The 27,757-nt window shown below is 32.2% G+C and overlaps 2 protein-coding genes across 4 annotated transcripts in view; both read left to right on the forward strand.

The window, feature by feature from the left end:
- LOC120354903 overlaps positions 1–8,089 on the forward strand; it is a 29,927-nt gene extending 21,838 nt beyond the window's left edge. For all 3 annotated transcript variants that reach the window (XM_039442981.1, XM_039442982.1, XM_039442983.1), the window contains exon 3: positions 2,724–8,089. In XM_039442981.1, coding sequence (XP_039298915.1) covers positions 2,751–4,487 — 1,737 coding nt within the window. In that variant the 5' untranslated portion in view covers positions 2,724–2,750 and the 3' untranslated portion in view covers positions 4,488–8,089. The remainder of the gene's footprint in view (positions 1–2,723) is intronic.
- Positions 8,090–15,638: 7,549 nt separating this feature from the next.
- The window catches only part of LOC111045210 (CTTNBP2 N-terminal-like protein), a 31,896-nt gene continuing 19,777 nt past the window's right edge, over positions 15,639–27,757 (forward strand). Inside the window, exons 1-4 of the mRNA XM_022330553.2 lie at positions 15,639–16,043; positions 20,928–21,029; positions 22,019–22,258; positions 23,861–23,965. Of these exons, the coding sequence (XP_022186245.2) occupies positions 15,915–16,043; positions 20,928–21,029; positions 22,019–22,258; positions 23,861–23,965 (576 nt within the window). The 5' untranslated portion in view covers positions 15,639–15,914. The remainder of the gene's footprint in view (positions 16,044–20,927; positions 21,030–22,018; positions 22,259–23,860; positions 23,966–27,757) is intronic.

Below are 27,757 nucleotides of genomic sequence, written 5' to 3' on the forward strand. Positions count from 1 at the left end.
CATTGAATATACAATATATTATATATATAATATATTAGTCATTGAAAATCCTCTTCTATATTTTGTGGTTTCCTGATAGACCTCTGCTGACCTTTCCTCTCGTTCTGAAATGCTGCATACTCCATCAGTTTGTACATTATCCCGAAAAGCAGCACTGTAGATAGAACAGAGTCTAGAGCAGAGTCAGATAGAGCAGGGTCTCCTGAACAGTCCTCTGTAACTCTGAATCTCTTCACACGTCCATCATCTCTGCTGTCAATCTGCGGACGTTGATAGTTTCATTTTTCTTGACGCGTTACCTTATGGACATGCCCTGGTTGCCAAAAGATGGCTAATCACCATACATTTCAACTTATTTCATATTCTTTATTGACGTTAATCACTCAAAACAGCAAATAGAATAAGAAAATTTAATTTAGTCCATTAAATGTTTATTATTGGTTAAAAAGTTTCAAAACAAGTAATTAAAAAAAAAAAAAGTTTCAATTCAAGTAATTAATAGCAATTTGTTATAAAAACAGGGACTGCATGGCCGTTTTTTTTAATACACGTTAACAATTACACTGCAGTTCTTGTAATAGCAACTGTAGTTTTACAACTGTAATAGTTAATAAAAACTATCAAGTCTTTATAATCGCCTAAAAAGTTTCGAGTGTAGTTTAATATCTAGCTGACGTGTTTCAGACTATCAGCCGTCAAAATAAAAAAGCGACAATGATTTTAGTCATTTGTTTATCAAGTAAAAATTTTGAAAATGATAATGATCATCACATAACTTCCATTTGAACTTTTTATTAAGATTTTGGAGAAGATAAGTTATTTGTTAGGCTACAGTAATTAAAATATAGTGTCATTTTTTGTTTTTCAAGTTGCGTTGTTCAAACAATAAATTTTTGCCCTGACTGTTGCGATTTTTGACTTGGATTTAGGGATGTCACCAGTATAATTATTTCGTAAGTCGTCAGTACCTTTCAGATCTATTTATTTGAATTTCATTGTGTATATCAATGGGGACATGGCTGACCTGCGTGAACTGATCTCACTGAACGCGTACACTCGCTGGTGGTGTTCAGTGTGTGCAGCTAAAAGAACGTCACTTGTTTCTATGGCTTTTTCCACATTTTGTTTCTCATTTGCGCGCTGCAGCCTCAGGCTGATAAAGCTCATTCTTAGCAGCGAAATGCATTCCTTATTATTCCTCAACCAAATACTTGGAAACAGTGTCCAAACTACAACAGAGTTATTTTAAAGTGTTTCTTCATGCAAATCATCATCAATTTCAACATTACAATAATTGTACTCTTTATAGAAATATTTATTAGTTTTTCTTAAACTGAGAATTTTTATTATTTTTTCTTAAACTGAGAAACTATAAACTGAGCATTGAATGAAGGAATATGTTGAATAAATGCATTCAACAGTTCTTAATCCACTATAAGATTAATTTATCATGCACCAAATTCAGAGCTTGGAAAAAAGTTGAGTTCATAAAACTATACTTTTGATTGTGATGATATTTTTTGTTTTATAATACAAGATTGATGACAAACTTATTGTGAAAATGTATTTTTCAAATTAATTTACTTCGAACAGTTGTAGTGTTCTGCCTAATCAATAGATATTTTGAGATTCAGTTCATTAAAGTATTCCATGACTTCAGGACTTAATCACTAATCACACTCATCACACATGCTTCAATATTTAACTTGCTCGATTTCAACTTCAATTATATCTATGCCATCTCAATTGATTGTGATGTAAATGTATGATCTGTTCAATGAGAACGCCATACATTAATATTTATTTGGTTTACTCCATTATTTATAAAAAAACAAAAGATTTCGTTAACCAAGAACCGTTTTGTAAGTTTCAAAAACTTTGCAACGCCACAGTATTTTTCTTGATTCACTATAGTGTTCACTATACAGAGTTCGTGAAAAACATGGAAACAGCCTAATATTTTCAGCCATTCAGATAGAAAAGTTGATAGTTGGTTTCATTAGAGATACTAATGGAATTAAAAAAACTTCTTTTCTGTCGCTTCAAAATTGTTGACCGCCATATTGAAACTAACTTCATTATTTTAAAAGGGAAGGTGATACATTATTCCGATGCAGAATTGCAAGAGAAAATGAAGATACTAATGAATCATACCAGAATGAAATAAATGAGTACATTAAAAATATGACACATAAAATTCTCCTATTCAAAGTGTTACCTATAAAAAAGCGAAATTCAATAGTTTTGATTATTTTTTAGATTTTTAAATAACACATTTTTTATTTAATATTTGTGATTTATTAGTATCTTTGAAAGTGAATATTTTTGAAAAGGTTCAAGATATCGATGTGTGGTTTTCGCCATTCGTTTTCTCTTGAAATTCTGTATCGAAATAATGTATCATAAAATATGTACCTTCTCATTTAAAAAAATGAAGTTGGATTCAAAATGCCGGATCCATTATGACTAACAGGAATGTTGAAGCGACTGAAAAATATCATTTTTAATTCGAATAGGATCCGCAATGAAACCTACGTTACCGTAAAAATATTAAGCTGTTTCCATAATAATTTTCATCAACTCTGTAAATGTTGTGAAATGAAGAAGCATTGAAGCTATCTACAGGGATTGCTGCCATTTAAATGTGAATATCATTATAGAGATGGTGCATTGAGATCTATAAGTTTGTTGTGTAGATGTGTCAAATGTGTTTTTTGTTGCAGTATCAAACTTTCACAAAAAATTGTGCCATGGATGATACCAACTCGTCTGCACTTGAGTTGGAGCTCAATGACATCTGCTCAGGATTTGTTTCCGAGGAGCTACGGAGTGGAGTTGGCCAAAATATTTGGTATGACAATAAGCTCGAAGATTTGGATTTTGAACTCAATAATGCTGATTCTCAACATGTGGGTAGTGTTATTGATCATAACGACTATACTATTTCGGCTGATCTAAATCAAATTTTTGATCACACCTACTATAGCTTGTCAACAGATATAAACGGAATTTTCGACCACAATAGTTACACCATGTCAACTGATCTCAATCCAACTACTGAAGATCAAACCCATTCCACCATTGCGCCCGACAAATACAACAATAGCAACAACGTTTACAACCTAATTACCGAAAACCAATTACCATTAATGGAATCATCTGGTTCAATAGATGACAGCAAAACAGTTCATATTTCCCCTAGTTCTTCTTCATTTCACAATCTAGAGGAAGTTAGTAATATTAATTCATATTCTACTTGTAGATCTAGTCTTCCAAGAGAACATCATAGTTCACCAACGAAAAGCGAAACTGCTCGTTTCCCATGTGGTACGGAAACTGAGAGTGGTTTTACAAAGTATCGTGCTATCAGTTTCGATAATTCATCGGGGTTGAATCAGTTGCATATCAATAATAAACAAGAAAAAACTGAAAAACAGATAATTAAATCCTCGAAAAAGCCTCAAAGAGATGGCAAAGTGCAAAAGAATCAGTCATCTACAGAAGTAGATCTCTGTAGAGTAAGGAAATTTGATTTTTGTAACGGGTCTTTACAAGATTTCCCACCAAAAAAATTCAGTTACAACTGCGAATTGAAAAAAGCAAACTTTATGGAACCTAAAAAAGTACTGTATTATACGGGAATCCCGAACTATGAATATTTCATGACAATTCTCAATTGTTTGAACCTCCCATATATAAGTACTGCCGCTCCTTTCGAAATGATGCTAGTCACTTTAATCAAAATCAAACTGAACCTCGATTGGACCGATCTTGCCTTCCGATTTGGAGAATGTGAAGAAAGCATAAGGGTCATTTTCGGTTTCACTGTTTCAATTCTTTCAAGATGTGTCTCGAAATTAGTAAGATGGCTACCTGAATCAACTTCAGGTACTGGATCTCGAATTTTCTATGTGCTTCAAATTAATTTTATGCCTAGTAATTCTGTTTGTCACGAGAAAATTTTCATCTGCTTTTCAAACTCAACTAATTCAGTTGTGTTCATATCAAACCCTACTACTGAACAGTTTTCAACTCTCATCGATTTATTGAAAAACAGCGGAATAATGGAAGGATTGAAACATAATGATATCATTGTGTTCGATAATAGTGTTTCACTCACTTTGCATCTTGGAGCTTCAAAGCAACAAACCAATCCAGTACCACCGGAGAGTCTTATTTTTCAATTAGAAAAACTAGAGGGTCGAGCGTTCAGAATTTTTCGAACAATTCTGAACAAAAGAACAAGGAACCAAGTACTTTCCATTAAAAGAAAAATTTCTGAGTTTAATGGGTACAAATTTATAAACGATCCTATACGTTGTGAGTGGCTGAATAATTCCACCAATCATGAATTGCATTGTGATGTCATAAGAATTGTGTGTGGCTTTATAAATTTGTGCAGTACTCTGCCATTCAATCAGGAAAAAATAAAAATATTGATGGACGAGAGAAAAACATTGAATGTGGTTCTAGCACACACCAAGTAGGTAAGTGTATGTGGCTGATTACATAATAAGTAATTATGGCTCCATAGTAGTGGGACTCCACTATTTCCATTGATTTCTTAATATCAAGTTGTAACAATAAATGAGGAGTAACTTTTGTACCTTTTCGTTCATGAGACTTTATTCAACATAAGAGTTAACAGGCAAGGTTTGTATGAAGAATGAACTGTGTTGTACTAATCTACTATTCATAACAGAAGTCAACTGTCATTTCATAAATCTTCACATCCTTCCCCCTTCAGCAAATGTTGACTTATTGTATATTTGAGGTTTATGTGCCAGATAACGAAGAGGTACAGTACATTCGCATTCATCCTGATGAATGAATACATACTCAGGATTTGTCTGTATGAGTTCCACCTATTCGAATTCAACTAATGACTCATTTTTCTATCTGTTTACCTAACTGTGTCTCAAGCTGATAACTAGGAAGGAAGAGATGTGAGAACATCCGTGGTGTAGGAAGAACATTCGTTTGTATGGAGTTTGCATCAAGTAAAGTAGTCAAATTCTATTTGCTATTCATATTGTAACATGGTTAGTCATAACTGTAAAATCAATACAAAATCAATAATGCAACTGGTGAAATTAAATTTAAAAACCAGCCAAATACCAATTTTCATAGGTAACTGAACCCTAAAATTACAAATATGTAACCATTGAATAGTGAAACCCTTATATACCACTTGAAAAAAATATATATAAAAAATATGCTGAAGCATTCACATAAAATAGGCATGATATAATACTCATATAACACTTCAAATTTCAAAAGCCCCACTGTCTGAGAAGTAAATCAACCATAACACCTTCAATATCGAGATAGGGAATAAATAAAAATCTTCTATAATAACTGATTCTATATCGCAAAACAAGGTTCTACAATGATTACCAAAAATCACTACTGATTTTTGAAACCCAACCATAATAATAAGCCCTAAACTAAACAAACCTATTGTGCCGAAAAGAACATTTTTCTACCCAAAACCATTAATATTATTAGAACCATGACACGATGAAACTCAAATATTATCATGAAATATAATCGAGAACATAGTAATCATTACTTTGTACTGGGAAAAAAATATAAAACTAAATGCGATACAAAGATATAAACATATAAAACTGAAACTCTGCTATCCATAGCTGAAAAATTCCCCTATAAACGTTTACTATAACCCATGAACAATAAACTTGGTCTATATTACCATTGAAAAATATGTACTTCACCTTCAGCATTAATAATCAGTAATAATATTTTAATAAAATTCTATGAGGACTTATAATTTAAAGGCTTAAATCACCAGACCCCATCGAAAACAGACCAAATGAAAAAATATAACCCTATTATCTAACCACTGGATGATAAACCCATAAATATTACAATCAATTCTGATAAGCAATGATGAAATGTTAAATAATTACGAATAATATTTACAAAAATTGCCTTAGGGACTTTAATATATCGCATAACTTAAAAAAAACGACTTAAAAAATGACTATCACCATTAAACCTTGATTATTGACCCATATATGATAAAAAATTCAAATATTTCATTCATGAAATCTATCAACAATATATCAACCTTTAATAACCCTTAAAAATATTTCAATAAAACTTATTTGTAATCTTGATATAATGAAATATAAAATCCAAAGGGCCAAAATTTTAAAGCGAAATATCACAAAACCCTTTGCCCTAAACAAAATTATAATTATCGCAATGTTAAAATCTATGCTAAGAAAATATGAAACTGCAATAAACATTTTTCGAAAATCGACTTTTTCCCAATTTGTCTGAAATTTCTAGTCTAACAATCAAAATTCGCCGCATACCGTGTAGTCGGACAACGATATTAAATTATAGCATTACTAGAAGCTATAGGCTAAGCGAGGAAAAACATAGTCTGCCAGCACTTTTACAATAAAACGCTATTATTTATGTGGCGTTTGAAATGTGATATGATTTTAATAGACTGGCAATACTCATTAACTATTACTATAACCCATGAACAATAAATTTGGTCTATATTACCATTGAAAAATATGTACTTCTTGAAGAAAATTAAAAAATAACATTTATTCAAAATTCTATTGTATTTCTAAATATAAAAAAACTCAACTTTCCACTTTCAATGATAAAATCCTTCTAATAATCTTTATTATTTAACCATGGAACCCCAAAATATCATGATTTTATTATAAAAAATATTACGGAAAATGTAATTAATCCAGCAATCTCAATCAACAAAGTAAGCTGAATATCCTGTAATCCAAGGTATAATAATGTAACCTTACTCGCAGCTAAAGAATCATATTAGTAATCAAAATTATAGTTTCATCCATTTAAAATACTTTTCTAATTATATTATTCTACTCTTATCATTAACCATATAGTAGTTCAATATTTCCTTCGCATAGCATCAGTTTTTGTTGTTCATATTAGACACAAATTTTCTCCAATTATTAGATATCGATTCATGAATTTCATAGTAGGTAGTACATTAAATGACGACCATAAATCAACTGAATGCATCTATTCTAAAAGCAGCATTTTCTTCTGTAATACATTCGTTGCTGAGTCTGCTTTTCTATCCTCGATTGATTTGTTTGCAGGCCTGATTTCTCATTATTATCGTTCAACTGAGACCTAAAACATTTTCATCAATATGCCTGGTACTAAATTGCTGTGTCCTATCAAAAAAATATGCTTTCTTACGTCTAGCATTTTCCGAAAACTTTCTGCCATCAAAAGAACACACTCTAATATCATAGCCTTCTTTTTCACAAATTTTTCTCATCTTCGTATGTATTCGGTCATTGTAGCTCAAGGTATAAAAACAGTTCCGAGTTAGATGATTAAATTTATCACAAATTTTATATTTCCTACGCTTACTTTTTCGCTTTCCATTATTATGAACAACACTAGTATTTTGATTCACTGATAGATTTTGAACACTTTCTCAATAGAATCGTGTTCATTACAAATTATATCAGAGTTCACGTTCAGACGATTTTCAAACAACCTGTTATCAATCCTAAATGAAAAATCCAAGTCACTTTCCGATAATTCCAATAAATCTTCCTTAATCATTTCCATATATTTTTCCTCTACGTCAAATATTGCTCAATATTTTAAAAATTCTTCAATGGTCCTATTGGGTAACGTGATAATTCTTCCATATATATGTGAAGACAAACCTCTTAATATAATTCTGATAATCCGTGATTCTTGCATATTCGAATCTAATTTCCTACATAGGGATAAAACTCTCACTACAAAATCTCTGCCATCTTTTTCGAATTCAATTCTACAAGTATTGAATTCCTTTTTCTAATTTCCAAAATTTGTAAGGAGATCGAAAAAAATTAATCAATTTTTCTTTCACTGGCATATATTCAAAATTGTTTTGTCGGGTCAAATCGTTCTCAATAATTTCGAAGTATTTCTCAGCACTTCCTTTCAAACAAGCCCGTAAATTTAATATAATAAATTATCCCTTTCATCGACCCAACCATTTGCTGAGGCAACTTTCTCAAAGTAATAAAAAAATCATCAATGTCAAATTATTCATCTTTTCCATCAAAAAATCTCGGTAATAGTAAAGATCTATATATTTTTCCATTGTTAATCTGTTCCAATCCAATTATATTCAATAATAAAAAATAAATTCCCAATTAATCCGGTTTCAATAATAATAAATTATCCATATTATCTCAAAATATCTTCAATAATATAATAAATTTTCAATTTAATCCTTTCTTAATAATCATCAATTTTTCATATCATCATAAATGATCTAAATTTCTCCAATAATCATTAATCATAAATCTTGCAATCTTACAAAATCTTCAACTATCATAGCTTTTACAAGTTAAAATCTCAAAATTAATAATCGTAAATCTTTCCAATATCGTCTATCTCATAATCGTTATTCTTAATCCATCGAAATCCGTTAGTAATACATTTGTAATAGGCAATGATAGCATTATAGTTCCAAAATATTCCAATTCATTAAATTCTCAAAATTTATCCTAACAACTGTTTTTACAGCCCCGTAAGGTTTAAACTCAACTATTTGACCCATAATAAATCTCACTAAAATAAAAAACAATAATCAATAATAAAGAATGTGACCACTGAATTGAGGATACCAGAAAAGTCTGAAGTATAAAGCTGGATTAAAAATAACCCTTGAGCCTCCACCAAATATGTAACTGTGGGAAAAAGAAAAGAAATGGACATTCAGGTTTTTGAAAATAACGAAACAATAAAATATTTATTACGAATTATGGGTCTGAAAAAAGTACAATTAACTATTATCTTACTTTACCTTAAAAATTGTCCCTTGGCCTGCTCCTCAAGGTCCGGTTAAACCACTCCCGACTTTAAATAAAAAAATATATAAAAAAACTTATGCCAGCTGATGAATCAAAAACATCAGCCTTCCCTACAAGATTCAAATCCTGAAAATACAATTATGTAGGTTTAAACTGCCCGGACTACGACAGCCTATAATTGAATTCTCAAGACAGAATCCTTCAGGTAACCAATGCCTTAACTCAACAACTAACTTCACAAACGGTTCAAAGAATACGGGCCTCGAAAGAAAAATTCACAATCTATTTATGTGAAAAAACACAATCATGCAGCCTTGATTCACAGACCAAAAGTCTACTCACTCTTGTTTGTATAGCATGGAGCTAAAACTCATAATATTGCCTACACGAACGTGATAAAACACACGTTTCATCTTTGTACATTGGAGATCTTCTCGCTTTATCAATTACATTTAATAATTAAATCCGCGACCGATTTCCAATTCACAAAATAATATTTTAATAAAATTGAATGGGTTTTGATGTCATGTATGAAAATATAATTATCATATTCTCAGTCACATTCATATTTTTCGCTCGTCCGTTCATGTTTTTACTTATCCTGACTTATCCTTATTGTTCATTAAATCTACAGGAATGTTTGAATTGTGACCCTCCCTCCTTATATTTGAGTATTTGTAAAATTCTTCACGTCAAAGTCCTTTGTGAATATGCTCAGTATTATTGATAGTCTGATATTTCATACATAATTGTCTGCAATGGACTAGTTTAAATTAATAGTGTTACTGTATTATTAATATTATCTATGCTTAATAATATTGTAATTGTATTGAATAATTTTAGAATAGGATCTCCTCTCATCCAGCAATATTTTAAATTATCCTGTGCAAACTCAATCAAAGTATAGTAAGTTTATTGTGTATTTGAGAAGTTGATATTGTGGTAATTATTCAAATTAAATGAAAAAGACTAAGGAATTGTCAAAAAACCACAGATTTATTGATACTTATAAAGACCGGTTTCGGTTATTACACCATTGTTAATCTCTGATAAACTAAAATTAAATACAAGAGCAGCAGAATTTATACTAGTAGGCGAGTACTGCTATTGGTCAAGGGCATGAACGCCTGCCATTGGCTCAGCTAGACAGTCTCCTCCTACTCAACGGTGTCACAAAATGGCGGCTTAAGCAACAGACTCGCCATGATTACGAAATTTACTTTCAGTTCAAAATAAGAACCAAGGAAACAAGTGAAAGATAATAAAACAAATATGTAAATGGAAAAACTATTGACTAATGTATGCCTACAATGTTATGATAAAACTAAATTCGTAGTGTTGTATTGGTTGAAATGAATCTGGTAATTTAAACTATACTGGGAATTTTCCTTAATTACTCATGTTATTTCTAAAGCCTCTAGAATATTCAAAGATCTGTCTTTGTTATTAACATGCAGAAACTCAACATTCTCCTCAACTATGAACTTGTGATTATTTGTTATCAAATGTTATGCAAAGTTAGATTCCCCATTTTGTTTATTCCAATCTCTGATGTGTTCTTCAATTCTACTTTTGAAACTTCTATGTGTGGTTCAACCCACATAACAATCATTACAATCACCACATTTAAGTTTGTACAACCCACTTTTATCCCAAATATCAATTTTGTCTTTAAGCTAAATAGACTATTTAAAATCGGTTTGGTCTTCAAAGCAACATGAAATCCATTTCTCTTCAATTCCCTACCTATCTTATAAGATACAAGGCCTAAATATGGGATTGTTATCCAAGTATTCTCCTCACAGTTCGAGCCTACAAATCTAGAATTGATTGAAATTTGTTTGTCAATTTTATCAATAATCTATCCACCATACTTTCTTCATACCCAGTTGTGACAGTCTATCTAAGTATCAATAAATTTGTGGTTTTTGACAATTTCCTAGTCTTTTCCATTTAATATAATAAGTTTATTTTATGAATGGACAGGCATTAAATTAGATATTCTCTCCTTTTATTAGAATATTTTTATATTGTTTCATGCCAAAGCTTTTTTTAATATGTGCAATAATCGATAGTCTGATGAATTAGACGTCTGCAATTTAGTTTCTAATGTACTAGACCATAATGTTGATGATCTCTTCTAGGGCTAGTGTCTTTGTTCAAGGAGTCTATGTCGAATTCCAGAAGATTTGAATATGCACAGTAGTATTGATAGTATTGACAGTATCATATATATTTCATACATAAATTGTCTGCAATGGCCTATTATAAATTAATAGTATATCTATATTGTATTAAATCTTTATAATATTGTAATGGTTGCTGTACAGAGTTGGGAACAAATTGAGTACAAAGCTGTTTACGTATTGGTAGTTATGTTCCTTTTTTGGCACTTTCTAATGTACTAGACATTATGTTGATGGTCTCTTCTAGGGCTACTGTTTTTTGTTCAAGAAGTCTTTGTCGAATTTCAGAAGTTTTGATACCAGAAATGTATAAATGTAATAAATTTATAAAATTATTAGCGTCAAAATATCAGGTGCAATTCAGTAAATGATAATATGTACAATGAAATACATTATATCTAGTAGGTACAATTTATGTTATTGAGTTTAGATATCATGTGCAGTAGTCAAATTCTATTTGTTATTCTTATAATTATCATATTCTCAGTCACATTCGTATTCTTCGCTCGTCCTGACTTAGCCTGACTTATCCATATTGTACATTTAATCTACAGGAAAGGTTTGAATTGTGACACTCCCTCCTTATGTTTGAGTATTTGTAAAATTATTTAAGCCAAAGTCCTTTGTTAATATGCACAGTATTTTTGATAGTCTGATATTTCATACATAATTGTCTGCAATAGCCTAGTATAAATTAATAGTATTGTTAATAATAGTATATCTTTACCATATTAAAGATTAATAATATTGTAATGGTCTTAAGATTAGAATAGTAACTGTCGTCGTACTATACGATTTATACGGGTGATCGTAATTCTTTGCAATGAATATTCTTTGCATATATTATATGTATAAGCATTATACAGAGTGACACAGAATAACGGAAATTAAAAATGCCATAAAACATTAGTGGGAAGGGCAAAAATGATTCCTCCTGCACGAATACACTCTTGAAATCTGTTTTGAGATTCCTGAACGATTGCTGCAATATTTCAGCTGGGATATTGTTAATTTCATTTTGAATTGTCTGTTATGATTCAACCACAGTTATTGGTCAAGTTGTGAAAACGTTTGATTTTAGATAGCTCCACAAACAGAAAATCGCATGTGGACAGATCATGGGACCAGGAAACGCAACCTAATCGTGAGATTACAAGGTTACTAAACAATACTCACTCGCACAGTTGCCATTAAATGCTGTGCAGAGTGGATTTCGCTCACAATTTCATCAATAATTTTGAATTAATTAAAAATTGAAACATGATTCAAAATTAAATCCGCAATATCCTAGATGAGATGTTGCAGCGATCAATGAGGAATCGTCAACACAGATTTAAAGAGTGTATTTGCTCAGGAGAAAGCCATCTTAAAGAAGTAATTGTCAAAAAGTGATAGATGCTATTATAATAATTCTCACATGGCAAGTCAGAATGGCAACTTAACATTAGTTTGAATAAAATCATTTTCACCCTTCCCACTAATTTTTTTTGGCGTTTTTAAAAGTTCCCGTTATTCTGTGTCACTCTATACTTGTTAAAACTGATTCTGATACCAATGGTATTATTAAAAAATAATTTCTACTAAAAGTCCTATATTTTTGTCGTATATAGACCATTTGGCACGCCGTTTATTGTATATTGAATAAAAATCATAATCTATTCAGCAAAAATAATCAAGATAAAAACTTCGAACAACTAAATGATTCGCCAACCTACAAAATTTCGGCGTCGATTGATTGTTTATTATTATGTTTCAAGTCTGAAAAGACCCATTGCTCAAAAACAAGATACAAAATACATTTTTGAAGTACCTAATTATAGATAAATGACATACTACACTAAAGTATTATAAAATTATAGCTTATAAGTGGAAGTCAAGTGCCTAAATTAATTGAATATAATGTATGATTATAAATAATCATAATTATAGAGTAAGTTGTAAATAAAGTGTTTTGCACTGTAGGTATCTTAATGTCTTTAACTCCAGTGAACCAGACTGTGATAAAGTATGAATTTAGTAGGTTACTGTGATGTAATTTTGTGATAACTTTGACTTATTTGTGAGCTCTAAGGTGCCTGTTACCTAATATTTCATACTTTAAGTTACTCAGTTATTGTCGTTCGCAGAGGCTGAATTGTATTATACGAATTACGAAATTATATTATTGAATTTGAATGTGTGGTTGAGTTATGTTGTTCTATAGTAGATCCTTGTACCTTAGGCCACCAGTCTGAAATATCTTGAAATAAATGTATTTCTAATTCTATGCTAATGCTTATTCATGCATAGATACATATCTCAAGATGAATGGAAAGAGTTTTGTTGCGTGTTGCAACATTCGTCTCAAATTACAGGTTAGTTATTATTTCATAAAATCAGATGATGTTTAAAAGTTTACACTTTGTTTAGTAGAATATCGATGACAAATTGAAACATTCAGATGGCTTTAGATTTGTTAGGTATTTTTCGCAAACTAAAACTGAATGGTTGGTTCTCCAATCAAGGCTTACTTGATTTTTTTAATGTGTGCATAAGCCAAAATTATTATAATTATTTTTGGAAGTTGTTTCTAATACTATCAAACTCTTTAATGCGGAGGAGTAATAGGTACAGCTGAGCCTGCGTTATGTTTTTCTATCTTATTCAAGGTGGGAGCACTCAGTTTGAGTCTCCTTGCCGTGCTCTAAAGATTTCATAAGAAATAAAATATCAATTAATTAACTTATATATTTAAATTCATTTTTCCTTAAAGGGCTGCTACAATTATTTTGTTTATTTGTTAGTATTGGCTGATTATCCGTACGATTTTGTTTTCAGACTGCAAAACTTTATTGAAAATTGGGTTGTTAATGTAAATTTTAATTATGCTTATCAATTAATTTCTATACAATGTTCCTGCTCTATAAATATGATATAATTCTATTAAATATTTATCAAAAGCTGATTATTGTGTTGTATACGCATCTGAACGTTTAATAGAATTGAATCATAATTATTGGTATTAGATATAAATTATTTAACATGGAAATAAAATCAGAAGACAAAATAATACAAATAAAGAAGAATTTCATGTTTATAGAGCAGGAAAATTTAGGAAATAAATTATTTATGAACATAATTCAATTTGACATTAGCAATCAATTTCCAATGAAATTATGCAGTTTGAAAACTTAATAATAACTCATGGATAATTAATCAATCAACTGGATACTATACGACATAATAATAAACTTTCATGCATTTAAACCCTTTGCTAACAGGGACAATATTGTCGTCTACTAGACCTAGTAATCAGACCTAGTCTGTTGTCCCAGAGAGAAGGGGTTCGGAACGCTGCTAAAGGTGTGTACAGATATACGCGCCGCGAACATGAGCAATTCACTTTTAATCAGCTGATTATATCTATATTTTTACAGAAACGGTAAGATACAGATATAAAATGCTTGGCATCAGCTGATTAAAATTGAATTGCTCATGTTCGTGGCGCGTAAATCTGTACGCACCTTAATATCCCTGTGTCTTGGGCCTCTATCCCAAAAGGGCCATGGGCCCTTGGCCAACAAATTGCTACTCTTGTTGTCCTTGAGTGCAAGATGCTCAACTCATGCATTATTCCATTTTGCGCTTTTTTCTTGTATTTCAATATTGCTTGTCATTGCGTTATAAATATGTTTTCAAGGTCTTATATAATCTTTTTAAATTTTATCAGTCAATCAAAGTCGACAAATGTTTGAGACACGGTACAGAACTAGAAGTGTAGTTGGCAATATTTTTATAGTAAGACACTCCAGGGCATATAACACTTTTTTCAGAAATCCTTTGTCTCTGGGACCAAATTTTTAAAATTATTTCTTAGGTACTTGTTCATATATAAGAAATATTTAGAACAAAATCCTTAAAAAAAACAAATATTTAAATGGCTTATTGAATGTTTGCCTGAAACTGAGTTTTTTTTCTGTAATTATCTGAATTCCATTCCTTCCTATATAATACTTTTATTAACTACATGGAAAGAATCATTATTTAGCAAGTAGTATTTATATCTTTGTAGGAACCAACTGTATTAATGTATAAATCTTTATTTCGATGAGTTAGTGATAGTAAACTATTTCAATTATTATTGTATTGTTTTTTGTCAAAATAAATTATTTTTGAATTCGAATAGTAGTTTATCGATATTTTGCTTGCGATATATCGATACAGCAGAATCGATACGTACTTTGGAATCGATAATGATTAGTTAGCAAGCAATAGTTGATTTCTTTTGAATGATCGATCGAAAATCTCGAAATTATTATTATCCTCAATGAATTAAACTGAAATTTATTGTTAGTTGTTCATGGTTAAGTGAAAAATTTCTCTCCCAATTGAACAATTTCAATTTTGCTTATGTTTGATTTTTCTATGTTTAATTGAATGGAATAATCGAACCACAGACAAGAGAAAAATTTGTGTTTGTGAGATTGAACAAAAGCTCCAATATATTGATTCATGAAATAATCAAAAATAATAAAGATAATTATTATTATTATTTTATTCACGCCTCTTTTGTTGGCTAACCTGGTAAAATTGCATTGGCGAACGTGAGTGTGTTCTGTGTTTGTGTTGTGTTTGCGTTTGTGTTTGTGAGTGGTGGTGCTGCTAGAAGCCTAAAACTAAAACATAGTTCAATTACTTTTTTCTATGAAGGAACAACTATTTTAGGGTAAATGATTAGGCACGATTCATAGGACTGACTACTTCTGACCCCTGTTATAAAAAAAGTTCTATTCATACTTTATGGAACCTTATAGTAATGCAATAATAATTTCTTGTTGTATGTCTTTGGCAGGATTCGGCCCAGGTCCTTTACTTGGGCCTTCTGTTTGCAGGCCCACTCAAAATGGCATCAAACTTGAGCACCCCAACGGTTCAGTGCCTAGGTTCCCCTTTAAAGTCTGCAGAGCCACCAAATCAGAATCAAACACTGGCATACGAACCTTTGGATAAATCTTCTAGCAATACGTTAAAGGTATGTTATAAACTTATTCTCATGGCTGATGAATTTTCTTTTCCAACTAACCTTACTTTTCAATCGTTGTATTTTAGGGTTACAATCATTGTCTGAGCTAATGTCATAGTGACATAAGTTACTTTTTTTGGTTCAGATTGTACTTTGGATATGTCTTTCAATCATTGAATCGCAAGATGGAAAGAAGCAAGTAAGTTATAAGTTATTTGATGTTTAGATACAATGGTATCATTTGTCACTCCAATCTCCAATTATATTGATTCTCTGACACTATCATCCGAGTAGGCTATTTCAGTTTGCGTATGCCATTCCTGATGAACTTTATTCAGATTTCAAGTAATGGGTCTTACTATTCTTTGTTTTATAGTACCTAAGATGTAACTTATACTTTCATATCATGCGAACACCACTGTGCTGCATTAGGCTACATTGCTGGTTTTTAATCTAGGTTTTGTTTTTGTTTCGATGAATAAACTTACCCTACCTAAGAAATATTACAATCTAGTCCTATGTTAGCCATAGGCTCGTATTATATTAGGTCAACAGTCTCGGACATCAGTGGGTCACCAGATAGTAACTATTGGCGTCCGTGTGTAAAGCACACTGGATTGACCTTTTCCACACTCCCTGATTCCTGGACGACACGACAAGGCAGGAAGCTCTCCGATTGGCTGATTCTCAATAATTCAACCCAGCAGGCCAGTCGGAAAGCTTTATGGCCTGCCGTGTGGTGCATGTCGTGTAGTGATGTAAAATTCCCGGGAATTTAAGATCGAGGAAATATTCCCAGGGAATTTAAGGGAAATATTCCCAAAAATCATAAATTCCCGGGAATTTATGGGAAATTAAGGAAATTTATGATTTCTTTCATAAAAAATGACCGAAAAAGACGTTTCATGTTACACATGGTCTCAATCACCTGTTATACAACAGATTAATGTAAGAAATATAAGGATGAATAACTTATAAATTGTAGTAAGTTCAAAGAAAACAGTTATTTGAAGTTCATAGACTGAAAGGAGAAATGAACACTCAATAGATCATTCAATTGCACCTCTATTATCATGCTACTTTCATGTCTTACAAGTTGAATAAGATTTTTTTACTTACTAATAAATGCCTGTAAATCAGGTAAACAAAGTCAACAAGGTATTGAGTGTAATTCAACTTTCATTGCATGATTTTATTCAATTTCTCCGCACAAAAATAATTGACCCCCTAAATAAAGATTAGAGTAGAATATAAATCTAAAAATTAGAAATTATAAAATACAACAAAATAGGCTTAACTAAAACAAGGAACATACTCGAGTTTAATTCAATATTAAAAAGAAAATAATTCCAAAGCTCACAACCTTTCAAGAGTCATTGAGGCTCACTTAGGTAATTTGTAATACTAGTCCTGGCAACGAATGCTCAAAAAGATATAGGGAAAAGTTTGGAACCCAATTTTTGACCTCGCAGTCCTTTTAAGGATAGTGAGGGGGTAAGCATAGCCTATAGTCCTCACTCCTATCACACTCAACATTAAAACTGCTATAAAAATTGATGGAATGCATAAAATGATGAAATAATAAATTAAATTGAAGAGAATTGAATGCTCTACAACTTGTCTTTTAAATACTCCTATAGTCCAGCCAATGAAAGATTATAGAGGGAAAATTTTGGAACACAATTTTTGACCCCGTAGCTCTTCTTTTAAGGATAGCAAGTAAGTAATCATATTGAAAGTCCTCACTCCTACCCCCTGTGTAAAAAATTACATTTTTTCGATGCATTGTTGTTGAGTAATAAGCCCTGAAAGTGCAAAAAGTTGGAAGAATAACTGTCTTTTCAAAGAATTTATACTTTTAAAAGTTAATATCTCAAAAACTAAAGAAGTTATCACAAAACTCTACTGTACAAAACTTGTTGGAAATTTATCTAGCTTCATTTTTACTCAGTTAGCCATGTCGCTGAAATGCATTGTTTCCCACTTACATGCGTGTCAGCCAGAAATAAAAAAATCCAACCTTAAACTACCCTCATCCCTTAAGCTCAAGGAGTAGGGATGAGGACTTTTGATATGTTCACCTTCTAACTAGTTCAAACAAAGCTGCGAAGTCAAATATTGTGCTCAGAACATTCCCTCCCAATTTTCCTGGCAATTGAGCTATTGTTGTTGAACTGAAGATTTCACACTCAACACCATAACGGCTGCAACAATCGTTGGGAGTTGCGTCAAATAATGAGACCATAGATGGAATTGAAGATAATATAATGCTCTATGAGCCCATGATTAGCGCGGAATTTTCAATGAATCGTTAAAAAGTTATAAGGCCAAAAAGATGAAAAAATCTGAGCTGGAAGGGTTTTTCTTCAAAATGTGATACCTTAGAGAGCTCATATCTAGAAAACTATGAGAGATATGGAAAAATGTTTGATATGAAACTTGTAAGATAATTTGTGAGCTTAATATTATGCTTGTGTTGGACAAAAATTTCCGAAAGGCGCATATTGTTGGAGATATATGCAAAAAACAAATTATTGCAAACCACCTTACCACCTACCACCTTAGCACAGGGGGCAGGAGTGAGGACTTTTGATATGTTAACCCCCTTAAAAGAGCTACGGGGTCAAAAATTGTGTTCCAAAAATTTCCCTCTATAATCTTTCATTGACTAGACTATACGAGTATTTAAGAGACAGTGAGCAAAAACAGGCTCAAAGAATGATGATTTATTGATTATATCAATGTAAAATATGGCTGAGCTTGATCAATATCAAATAGAATGAAGATTTATTGATGTAAAATATGAGTGGGATTGATCAATTTCAATCATTTTTAGAACAATTTTATAAATTCACTCAAGTTCCCATAAATTCCCAAAATTTCTTTGCCTCGGAAATATTCCCGGAAATATTGCCAAATCATAAGTTCCTTCCCACTGGGAATATTCCCGATCCACATCACTAATGTCGTGTCGTGTGAAAACGGCCAATGACTGCCGCACTGATGACCCGAGTGAGACACCAAAATCATATGGACGGCTGTCAGAATCTGGTGACACAATTTGTAATCAGCGCAATAATAACTAATGCCCCGCAACTCGCTCAAACACTTGGTGACCCACTGGTGGCTGAGGCTAGTGGACTAATTTACTGCCGCATTCACATTCCAGCCAAGTACGTTCAAAGGACGACGAGCGCAAGAGTGTGGATGGCTCCTTTGCGCTCGCCGTGATTTGCCTACGCTTCGATTTATGCTAGGAAAGGATAATAGTCTCAAGAAATATAACGTATTTCTAAAATGTATATTCAATCGCTTCAATTTGACCCTTTGACTATTGGTTATTTGATTTTTTTTAATTTCTCTGTCAATTTGCAAGATCAGTACAAGCTTTGATGTCATATTTTACTATATTAGCTACTTCCAAGTTGGTAGTGTATGGTAGTACACAGTGTCTGGAGCAAAGTTTCCACATCTGTTTTCACCAAGGTCCCTTTAATCGATTTCAATTGCATAAAAGATCTGTAAAATGGTTTTAAAAGTAAAAAGTGAAAAAAATAATTTTTCTGTAATTAATCTACTACCATGTCACTACCAAATAATGTTCACAACAGAAAATAACATGGCGTTGTGTTCAACTTGGATTTATTAATTCATAATCCCTATCTTTGTCCAATAAGACATTTTCACATAAATTTAATCTGATGTACCGTATTTTAAATTGGAATTCTGTTGTTTATCGTTTTCATATATTATGTCCTTATGTCAACTCGAAGCTGATCTCTATATCCTCATAATATTGCAAGAAATATTGTATAATAATGTATGGCATTATGACTATTAGCTGTGAAATAATCCTTGAAATCAGGCCAATTTTCATGTGGTATTAACTATAAAATTCTTGTTATGTGCAGGTTTTATTCGTATTTTTCATTCATATTTCAATTGCGCCTAAGGCATTTCAATTGCAACTTCATTTGCATAAAGTCAAAATAATGACGGCGTATATATCAGTTCTAGGTTATTCAGTCTAGATATCAGTACTAGGTTATTTAGTCTAGAGCAAGACGAAATAAATCAACACTTATTTTTGAACGTTGAAGTAGTAAAATTTTATTATGTCAGTCAAGAGTCTAATTATAAACATTATTACTTTTCTCCACATTCTACTGAACTGAATGTTGTTCTCATTTTTTTAAATCAGAAAATCGTTTAAAATTATGAGTTTTGTAAAAGTCGTGTTGTTTTTTCTAGTGAATTTTTAGTTTTAATTTTTTAATAATCAATTTATTCCATAATATAACATTAAATATCATAACAAAAGACATTTACAAAAGGTGTTTGTACTGAAAAGGGTTAGTCTATTATTCATTCTAGAAAAGACTGATCATCGATCCAGTATTCAATGTGAATTATTTGAAGCTTGTTAGGAATATGCAAAAGTTTAAAACACATACAATTGATAAATAACTAATTCAATGGCACGATTGTATTGTGATAATAGAAAGTAATTACGATTGCAAGTATACTGTACTTTTAAAACTGTCATGAGAATACCATCCCTGAAAAAGATGAAGGTATGGTTCATACTAGTTGAACATGATATATAGTAAGCCTACAGTGATTGAGTGAAATACTTAATTTATGAAGTATAATTATAGTACCTTTTTTTGAAATTATTATAAAATAATCGATTAAAAATTATTACGGTATTTTATATTAATTTCAAAAAAAGGTACTATAATTATATTTTATAGAATACATAAATTTTAAGAAATACTTCAATATTTAATAACAGTAAACTAGACTGAACATTAAAATTCCTCATACTACAAAGCATCCTAATTACTAATTCTTATCAACGAATTTCAACCAATTTCGGATGTTTAATTTCAGCGCAATCCGAAGATGGAGCTCTGCAAACAAGATCTTTTGAAGTTACTTAGCTATCTGGAGGGAGAAGTTCAAGCAAGAGACATTGTCATTGCTACATTGAAGGTAACTTTTCAGCGTTCTGGTTTTGAATGTTTCATTTTCATTTCATATTTAGAAAAATAGTCTGTTTCTTGCTTCCTGGTGTATTTCAATGATTCCATGAATAAATAAATATCAAATGAATGTTGGATGTTTATCATGTCATGTGTGTTTATGCGTCCAGTTGATGAAATTCATAGACTCTAGGTTCAATCTACAAGTTTTATATCCAAACCCACTTTACCTTAGAACTTCATCATATGAATCTCACATTAGTATTTCTATTTCAATTTCTAAAAATGTTGATACGAGATATTTTTATCGTGAGCTTACTTACTACTTGTTCTCTGTAGTCAGTGGCCAAGGAATAACAGGATTAGGCTGACGAATTCAAGCTGGCTTGTTCTATATTGTTTCGACTATATTCTTGGTTGTAATAAATAATAGAGGATGATCCCTCATGTACGTTTACGAGATTTTCATGATATAATCTATGCGATTTTGAAATCATCAATGAGAAAAATATTAGCATGGGTATAAAAATGACCTTTTTGTTTGCGTTTGACATAATTTTTATTTTAGAATTTCATGTCAAATTTTGACATAATTTGCTTTTGCCATAATTTTCTTTATAACATAGATTTTAATATTACGTTTTTTGTATATTGATAATATTGTTGAAAACATTATTCCGTTTCAATAGTTTATTTATTAACGTTGTTGGTGCTGTCAACGTTATAATAATATTTACATTGAAATAGGCCACTCAAAATAGAATTGTCTTCATGTTGCTTGATATCTTGAATAAACAAACCTTTCTGTAAATAATATAATCGTGAGTATTGTTTGAAAAGACAGATAACTGTTTTTTAAAAACCCAACTAATAAAATCAGCAAATAACCTATCACTTATCAGCGAATTCCTTACCGTTTGAATCTTACTTTTACCTCATATATTATATCTTAGAAATAACAAAAAAACTATATTTCTCATTGAATTTGTACTATTGCAGTGTGAAAAGGTAAAGCAGATGCTAAGTCAGGGACGCTATAGGCCAGTAGCTTTGAATGATCCGGTGGCAGCTCTACAAAGAGACGCCTTCGCAGCTCCAGGACCTCGTATTGATGAAGCGCAAATTTGTAGCTTGGCTGATCATCAATTGAACTCATTGGAAAATCTTGTAATTCAACAAAGAAAAGCACAAATAAGAATAGCCAAAGTATTGAAAGATGCTGAATTGAGGCATAGAAAGGTATGTTTATCATGTTTCATCTTTTTATTTATTTTTTCCAGTTGCTACAAATTCTATTTCGTTTCTCTGTTGTATTCTACATGAATATTGTATTGATTTTTCCCAAATGCTTCTAATATTATAAAATTATACTTACGGTAAAATTATTAAGCCACCTACTTATAAAATGATATTTGATACTTATTGATTTCAGACAACATCCTTTTTTATCAATATTATAGGACGGCTAGTGCACAAGTTTAAAGATAAATTGATAGATGATTGTTTGATTTGGTAGCATTCACTGGCATTTAGGGGATCTGGAGCGTGTTGCCTACATCACTACATGCGAAAACAACGACAAAAAACGTATGTTAGTGGAATCACATTATTGATACTGTATCGTATCGTATTAGCATTTCATTTTAACATTCTTCTATTTCCGGTTTTATAGAGAGTGTGGGGAATCTAAACTTCCTTTTCTCAATACTTTATAAAACGCATTGTAAGAGTCAGAAAAACTTTGAAAATGTGATTATGTATTTAAAGTTTTGTTTCATTTATATAATGGATACACTTCCCTATAATATAATACTTCTCTATATAATGGATCCCCTACTCTGGATACACTAGAGTATCTATTTCTAGTATTTGATATCACTTTTTCAAACATTGCAGGCCTGTAATTTCCACATTTCAAGCAATTTCCACCTGTATGTTGTTCTTCAAATCTTGGAGGGTCTTCGGACGGCTCATAGAAATGGGATTCCAGAAAAAAAAACACAGAGAACAATCGCATGGGGGCAAATCCGGAGATAAGGCATTCTGGGAATAATTCCTTCGGAACAGCCATCTTGTAAATGATGTTCATCTTGTTTGGAATGAAAGGTCTTTGTGGAGAATCCTCCCCACAGAACGATCAGAAGTCAAAGAGCTGAAGCATGTTTGCTTGCTGAACGCCTTGGCAATTGCAAAATTGAAGCTCTCACTTTCTCGATGTTTTCACGTAGCCTAATGGGCCGTGGAACTTTAGATCATCGTTTATTTACTACCTATTTTTCTAAACATAGTAACCCACGAAACAATTCATTTCCGGTCTGGAACACAGGCCAATGGGGCTTAATAAAACGGACCGATTCCGAAAGGCGCGCTGAGTTGTAACAACTGAACAGTCACTCGAAAAGTAGGCCTCAACGACGAGCGCAAACTACGCGCTGTTCCAATGCATAAAGGCGATTGACCTGTGAAAGAACAGGACTTGAAAACCACGCCTATTGAATGTGACAACTGGCACTCCGCTATGTCATCAACTAACTGAATAGTGAGCATTGAAAGAAAATTAAGATGCCGCGCTCTGTACTTTATATTTATAGTATGTGTTTATATTATGCTAAGGAAGATAAGTATAGATCATTTTATCTATCGTTTATTGGTATCTTCCATTCATTCTGTTTACAGTGTATGTTTTGTTATTTCTCATGACAAATAACCTTTCTATTATAGTATAGTACTTGTCCAGAGTGTGTGAATAGGCCTACCAATGTTCACAGTTTTTCAAAATTTTGAAACAGGTCCTTTCTCTAAATTTTAGTTTTATAATATTACTTGTATTTTTTTCCGCAGGTGGTTCAAGAATTATTGGAAGAAAAGAGAAAGCATGAACATGACACAGCTCAGGGTGATGATATAACCTATGGATTGGAAAAAGAGAGAACTCGCTTAAAACAGGTAAGGTTTATTGTTCTGATTTGATGGCATAGTTTCATGTAATACGCGAGTAAACTGATTAGTATTGCACACATTCTCGTAAATAGTTATTTATATATCTAGAGTGAAAAATACAGTTTTTCTCCCTTAGGGGAAAGTTTGATGCCCGAGGCGAAGCCTCAACAATTTCCCTGAGGGAGAAAAAACATTTTTCACTCGTGATGTACACTACATTTTTTCTCCACCTACATTTATAGAAACTACAAATCGAATAATTAACTGACGTTATTGGTGAAAATGTTTTCATCCTACAACATAACCTGAAATCTGAAAACTAAAAACCGGCCGTCTGGCTGGCACTGCCGATTGCACTATCTATCGGCAAAATTCTTAATAATTATCAGCTAGCCGACTATCAACAATGGCTGACTGCAGTTCGCGCATTTCAGATTTGAATCGCAAATGATAAATATTTGTTGGCTGGTATTTTGAATAGAATAAAATATTTAAAAATATGTTTAAAATGTATGAATTCAGGGCTACTTTCTTGTATTTATAAAATAAATTATAGTACCCTTCAAAAAATAATAAAACAATATTACAAATTGTAACGTAACTACTAGTTTCGGTGATCACACCATCGTCAGGTTATAAAAATAAATTTGCAATAAATGTTTAAAAATAGTTTTATTATATCATCTTCAAGTAAATTATTTATAGGGGGCAGCTGCCCCTATCTATCAACTGATTTGAGATTTTTTAGTTTTACAATTTTTTTTTGAAAATTGGGATATGATTCTAACATTCTTTACATTCTAAACTTAATAAAAATAATATACTAAGCATCACCCATATGGAGAATCATAACCCAATTTTCGAAAAAAAATTAAAACTAGAAAATCTCAAATAAAACACTTGATAGATAGGGGCAGCTGCTAAAATAATTTACTTGAAGATTTTTTTTAAATTTACTATTGCTATCTAGTCATCAGACTAATGAGCAAATTTTCTTTATCCTAACCTACTTAATAAAAATAAAATACAGTGAAACTCTCACTAGAATCTCATACTGCTAATGATAATATTATGTACTTAAATAATAGTACTATAAAGCATGATTTTATTGTTTCACTCAATCACTGCTTTGCTTTTTCACTTGAAATCACTTGCACTACACTAATTCAAATGGCTTCCTCCTTTTGAGCCTCCGAAACAATCCTCCGTTGTCTAGCAGCTGGATTGCCTCGACGTTGTTGTGTTGGTGGAGTCGTGCTTCATGACTCTCTGCATACCGCTAAATCTCACAGGATACCATATCTTGACTCCTAATTGACTCCCATATCTCTATGGATGTCGCTGTTCCGCACATACGAAGGAGCATCAACGAGGTTTCTGAGCATCTTGTTTTGGAATCGTTGAATGATGGCGATGTTAGTCGGTTTGGTGCAGCCCCACAGTTGGATACCATAGGTCCAGACAGGTTTAAAGATCTGTTTGTACAGGAGAACTTAAGTATTGAAAGTGATGTGTTTCTTCCGATAAGCCAGTAGAATTTCTTGTATTTTATTGTGAGCTCTTCTTTTTTCTTTTTGACATGCTCTTTCCAGCGAAGCTTAGCATCAAGAGTCATGCCTAGATATTTAGCAGAATTTGCATGTGGTTTGTTGATATTATTTAAGCTGATTGGATGGTACTCATCAGCTCTCCTGTTGGTGAAGTTGACATGAATTGACTTGCCCTCATTGAGTTTCATCCTCCACTTACTGGCCTAGTCCTGTATTATGTTGACAGATCTGCATGGCTGTCGACTGCTAGTAGGGCGGTGTCGTCTGCAAACGTCACTGTGGTATTCTCCTCCAGATTAGGAATATCACTGGTGAAGAGAAGGTAAAGCACTGGCCCCAACACACTCCCCTGTCCAACTCCTGCTTTTATCTCTCTCACATCAGAATATGAATCTTCATACTTGACTGAAGTACCTGCCACCCAGATATGATTGCAATATTTCTGTGAATTGCTTGGGAAGCATTTTCTTCAACTTGTAAAGAAGTCCATCATGCCATACTTTGTCGAGGCTTGCCCTATGTCAAGAAAAGCTGCTGAACAATTTTTTTTTCTTCCAAACTCTTCTCTATTACATTAACTATTCTATGTACCTGGTCAATTGTGGAGTGCTTCTCTCTGAAACCAAACTGATGATTAGGAATCAATTGTTTACTCTCTATTATTGGCTTGAGCCTACTCAATAATAACCTTTCAAACAACTTTGATAACACAGGTAACAATGAAATGAAGTTACTTCATGTGGTTCTTTTCCTGACTTGAGCAGCATTATAACTGCAGCTACTTTCCAGATTCCTGGTACAAATCTAAGTCTAAATGAAGCATTTAGTATGTTTTTGACTTGATGAGTGCTTGGCAGATGCTTTAGGACTAAGCCAGCTATCAAGTCAAATCCTGGAGTTTTCTTTGCATTGATAAGCTTAATTTCCTTTTTAACTTCTTTCACCGAGACACGTAGAATTTCTTGATTCTCTTGCATAACATTTTCATCAGTTTCTAAATCTTGTTCCTGTAGTCCATTATTTGGCTGGAAAACTTTAACAAGATGATCTGAGAATGTCTGTGCTTTTTCTTCATTGGTTCTGGCCCATTCTCTGTTTTTCTTTCTGATAGAAGGAGCTTGTTGAATAGGTGTTTTTATTTTCCTATATGCCTTCCAGAGCGAGTAATCAGTGTTTTTTCCTCCTGTTAAGTTGTGCAAGTAACCGTTGATCGATTCATTTTCAATAGATTGTATCTCTCTTTTCAGCACTTGAGTTAGATTATTCAGCAATCTCTTATCTTGGGGAGAACGTGATTGCTGCCACTTTCTTCTAGCTCTTCTTTTCTCCGTAATCATTTCTCTTATTACTCTTTGGTAGTTATTTCTGGTTGTTCTTCTTCTACTTGCTTGTGGAGTATTACACCATGCTGCCTGTTGTATATCGGTTACACATTTTTCCAACTCGTCATCAATCTGATCTGCATTTATTAGTGGTGAATTAAGATGAATTCTTCCCTCCAGAATTATTTATTGAAAGCCATCCCAATCTGTATGCTCATTAAATAATGTGGTGCAAGGGCTTTGTTACTGAAGAATAGTGTCACTCAACTTCAGGATAATAGGGGAGTGGTGTGAGTTAAGATCAAAGCTTTCCTCAATTTGTAAATAATTCACTGAAATATTCTTTATAAGAAAAAAATCTATAAGATCAGGAATCTTTCTTGTGTCCGTTGGCCAGTAGGTTGGTTTGCCGTTTGAAAGAGCTTCACATTATAACTCTCTTATTGCATCATAGAGAGCTTTTCCTTTAGCGGTTGTTAATCGTGATCCCCAATGTATATGCTTTGAATTGAAATCACCACCAAGGATGAGTTTCGTTCCCAACATATTGAGCATTGATAAATATTCTTCTTTTCTACTGGAATATCTAGGTGGACAGTAGACAGCTGCAATTACAAATCTATAATTTACTGCTTGTACAGATACACCTGTTAATTGTATTCTCTCAGTTTCTATTTTAACTTCTTCATTATGTTGTAAGTTGTCTCTAATTATGATTGCACCATTGTTAGGGTGTAGGGCGTGGTAGGTCCTATAACCTTTGAATTTTATGTAACACTGCTTAGTAAAATGTGTCTATAAGATAAGACATATATATGTACGTTACCTATGTTTAGAACTGCTTCCAACTCATGTTGTCGTTGTAAGAGTCCGTTTGCATTCTACTCCATTATTTTCAGTGAATGAATCATCTTGATTTCTGTTGT

Source organism: Nilaparvata lugens, chromosome X, assembly GCF_014356525.2.
Source record: "Nilaparvata lugens isolate BPH chromosome X, ASM1435652v1, whole genome shotgun sequence".
NCBI lineage: Eukaryota > Metazoa > Arthropoda > Insecta > Hemiptera > Delphacidae > Nilaparvata > Nilaparvata lugens.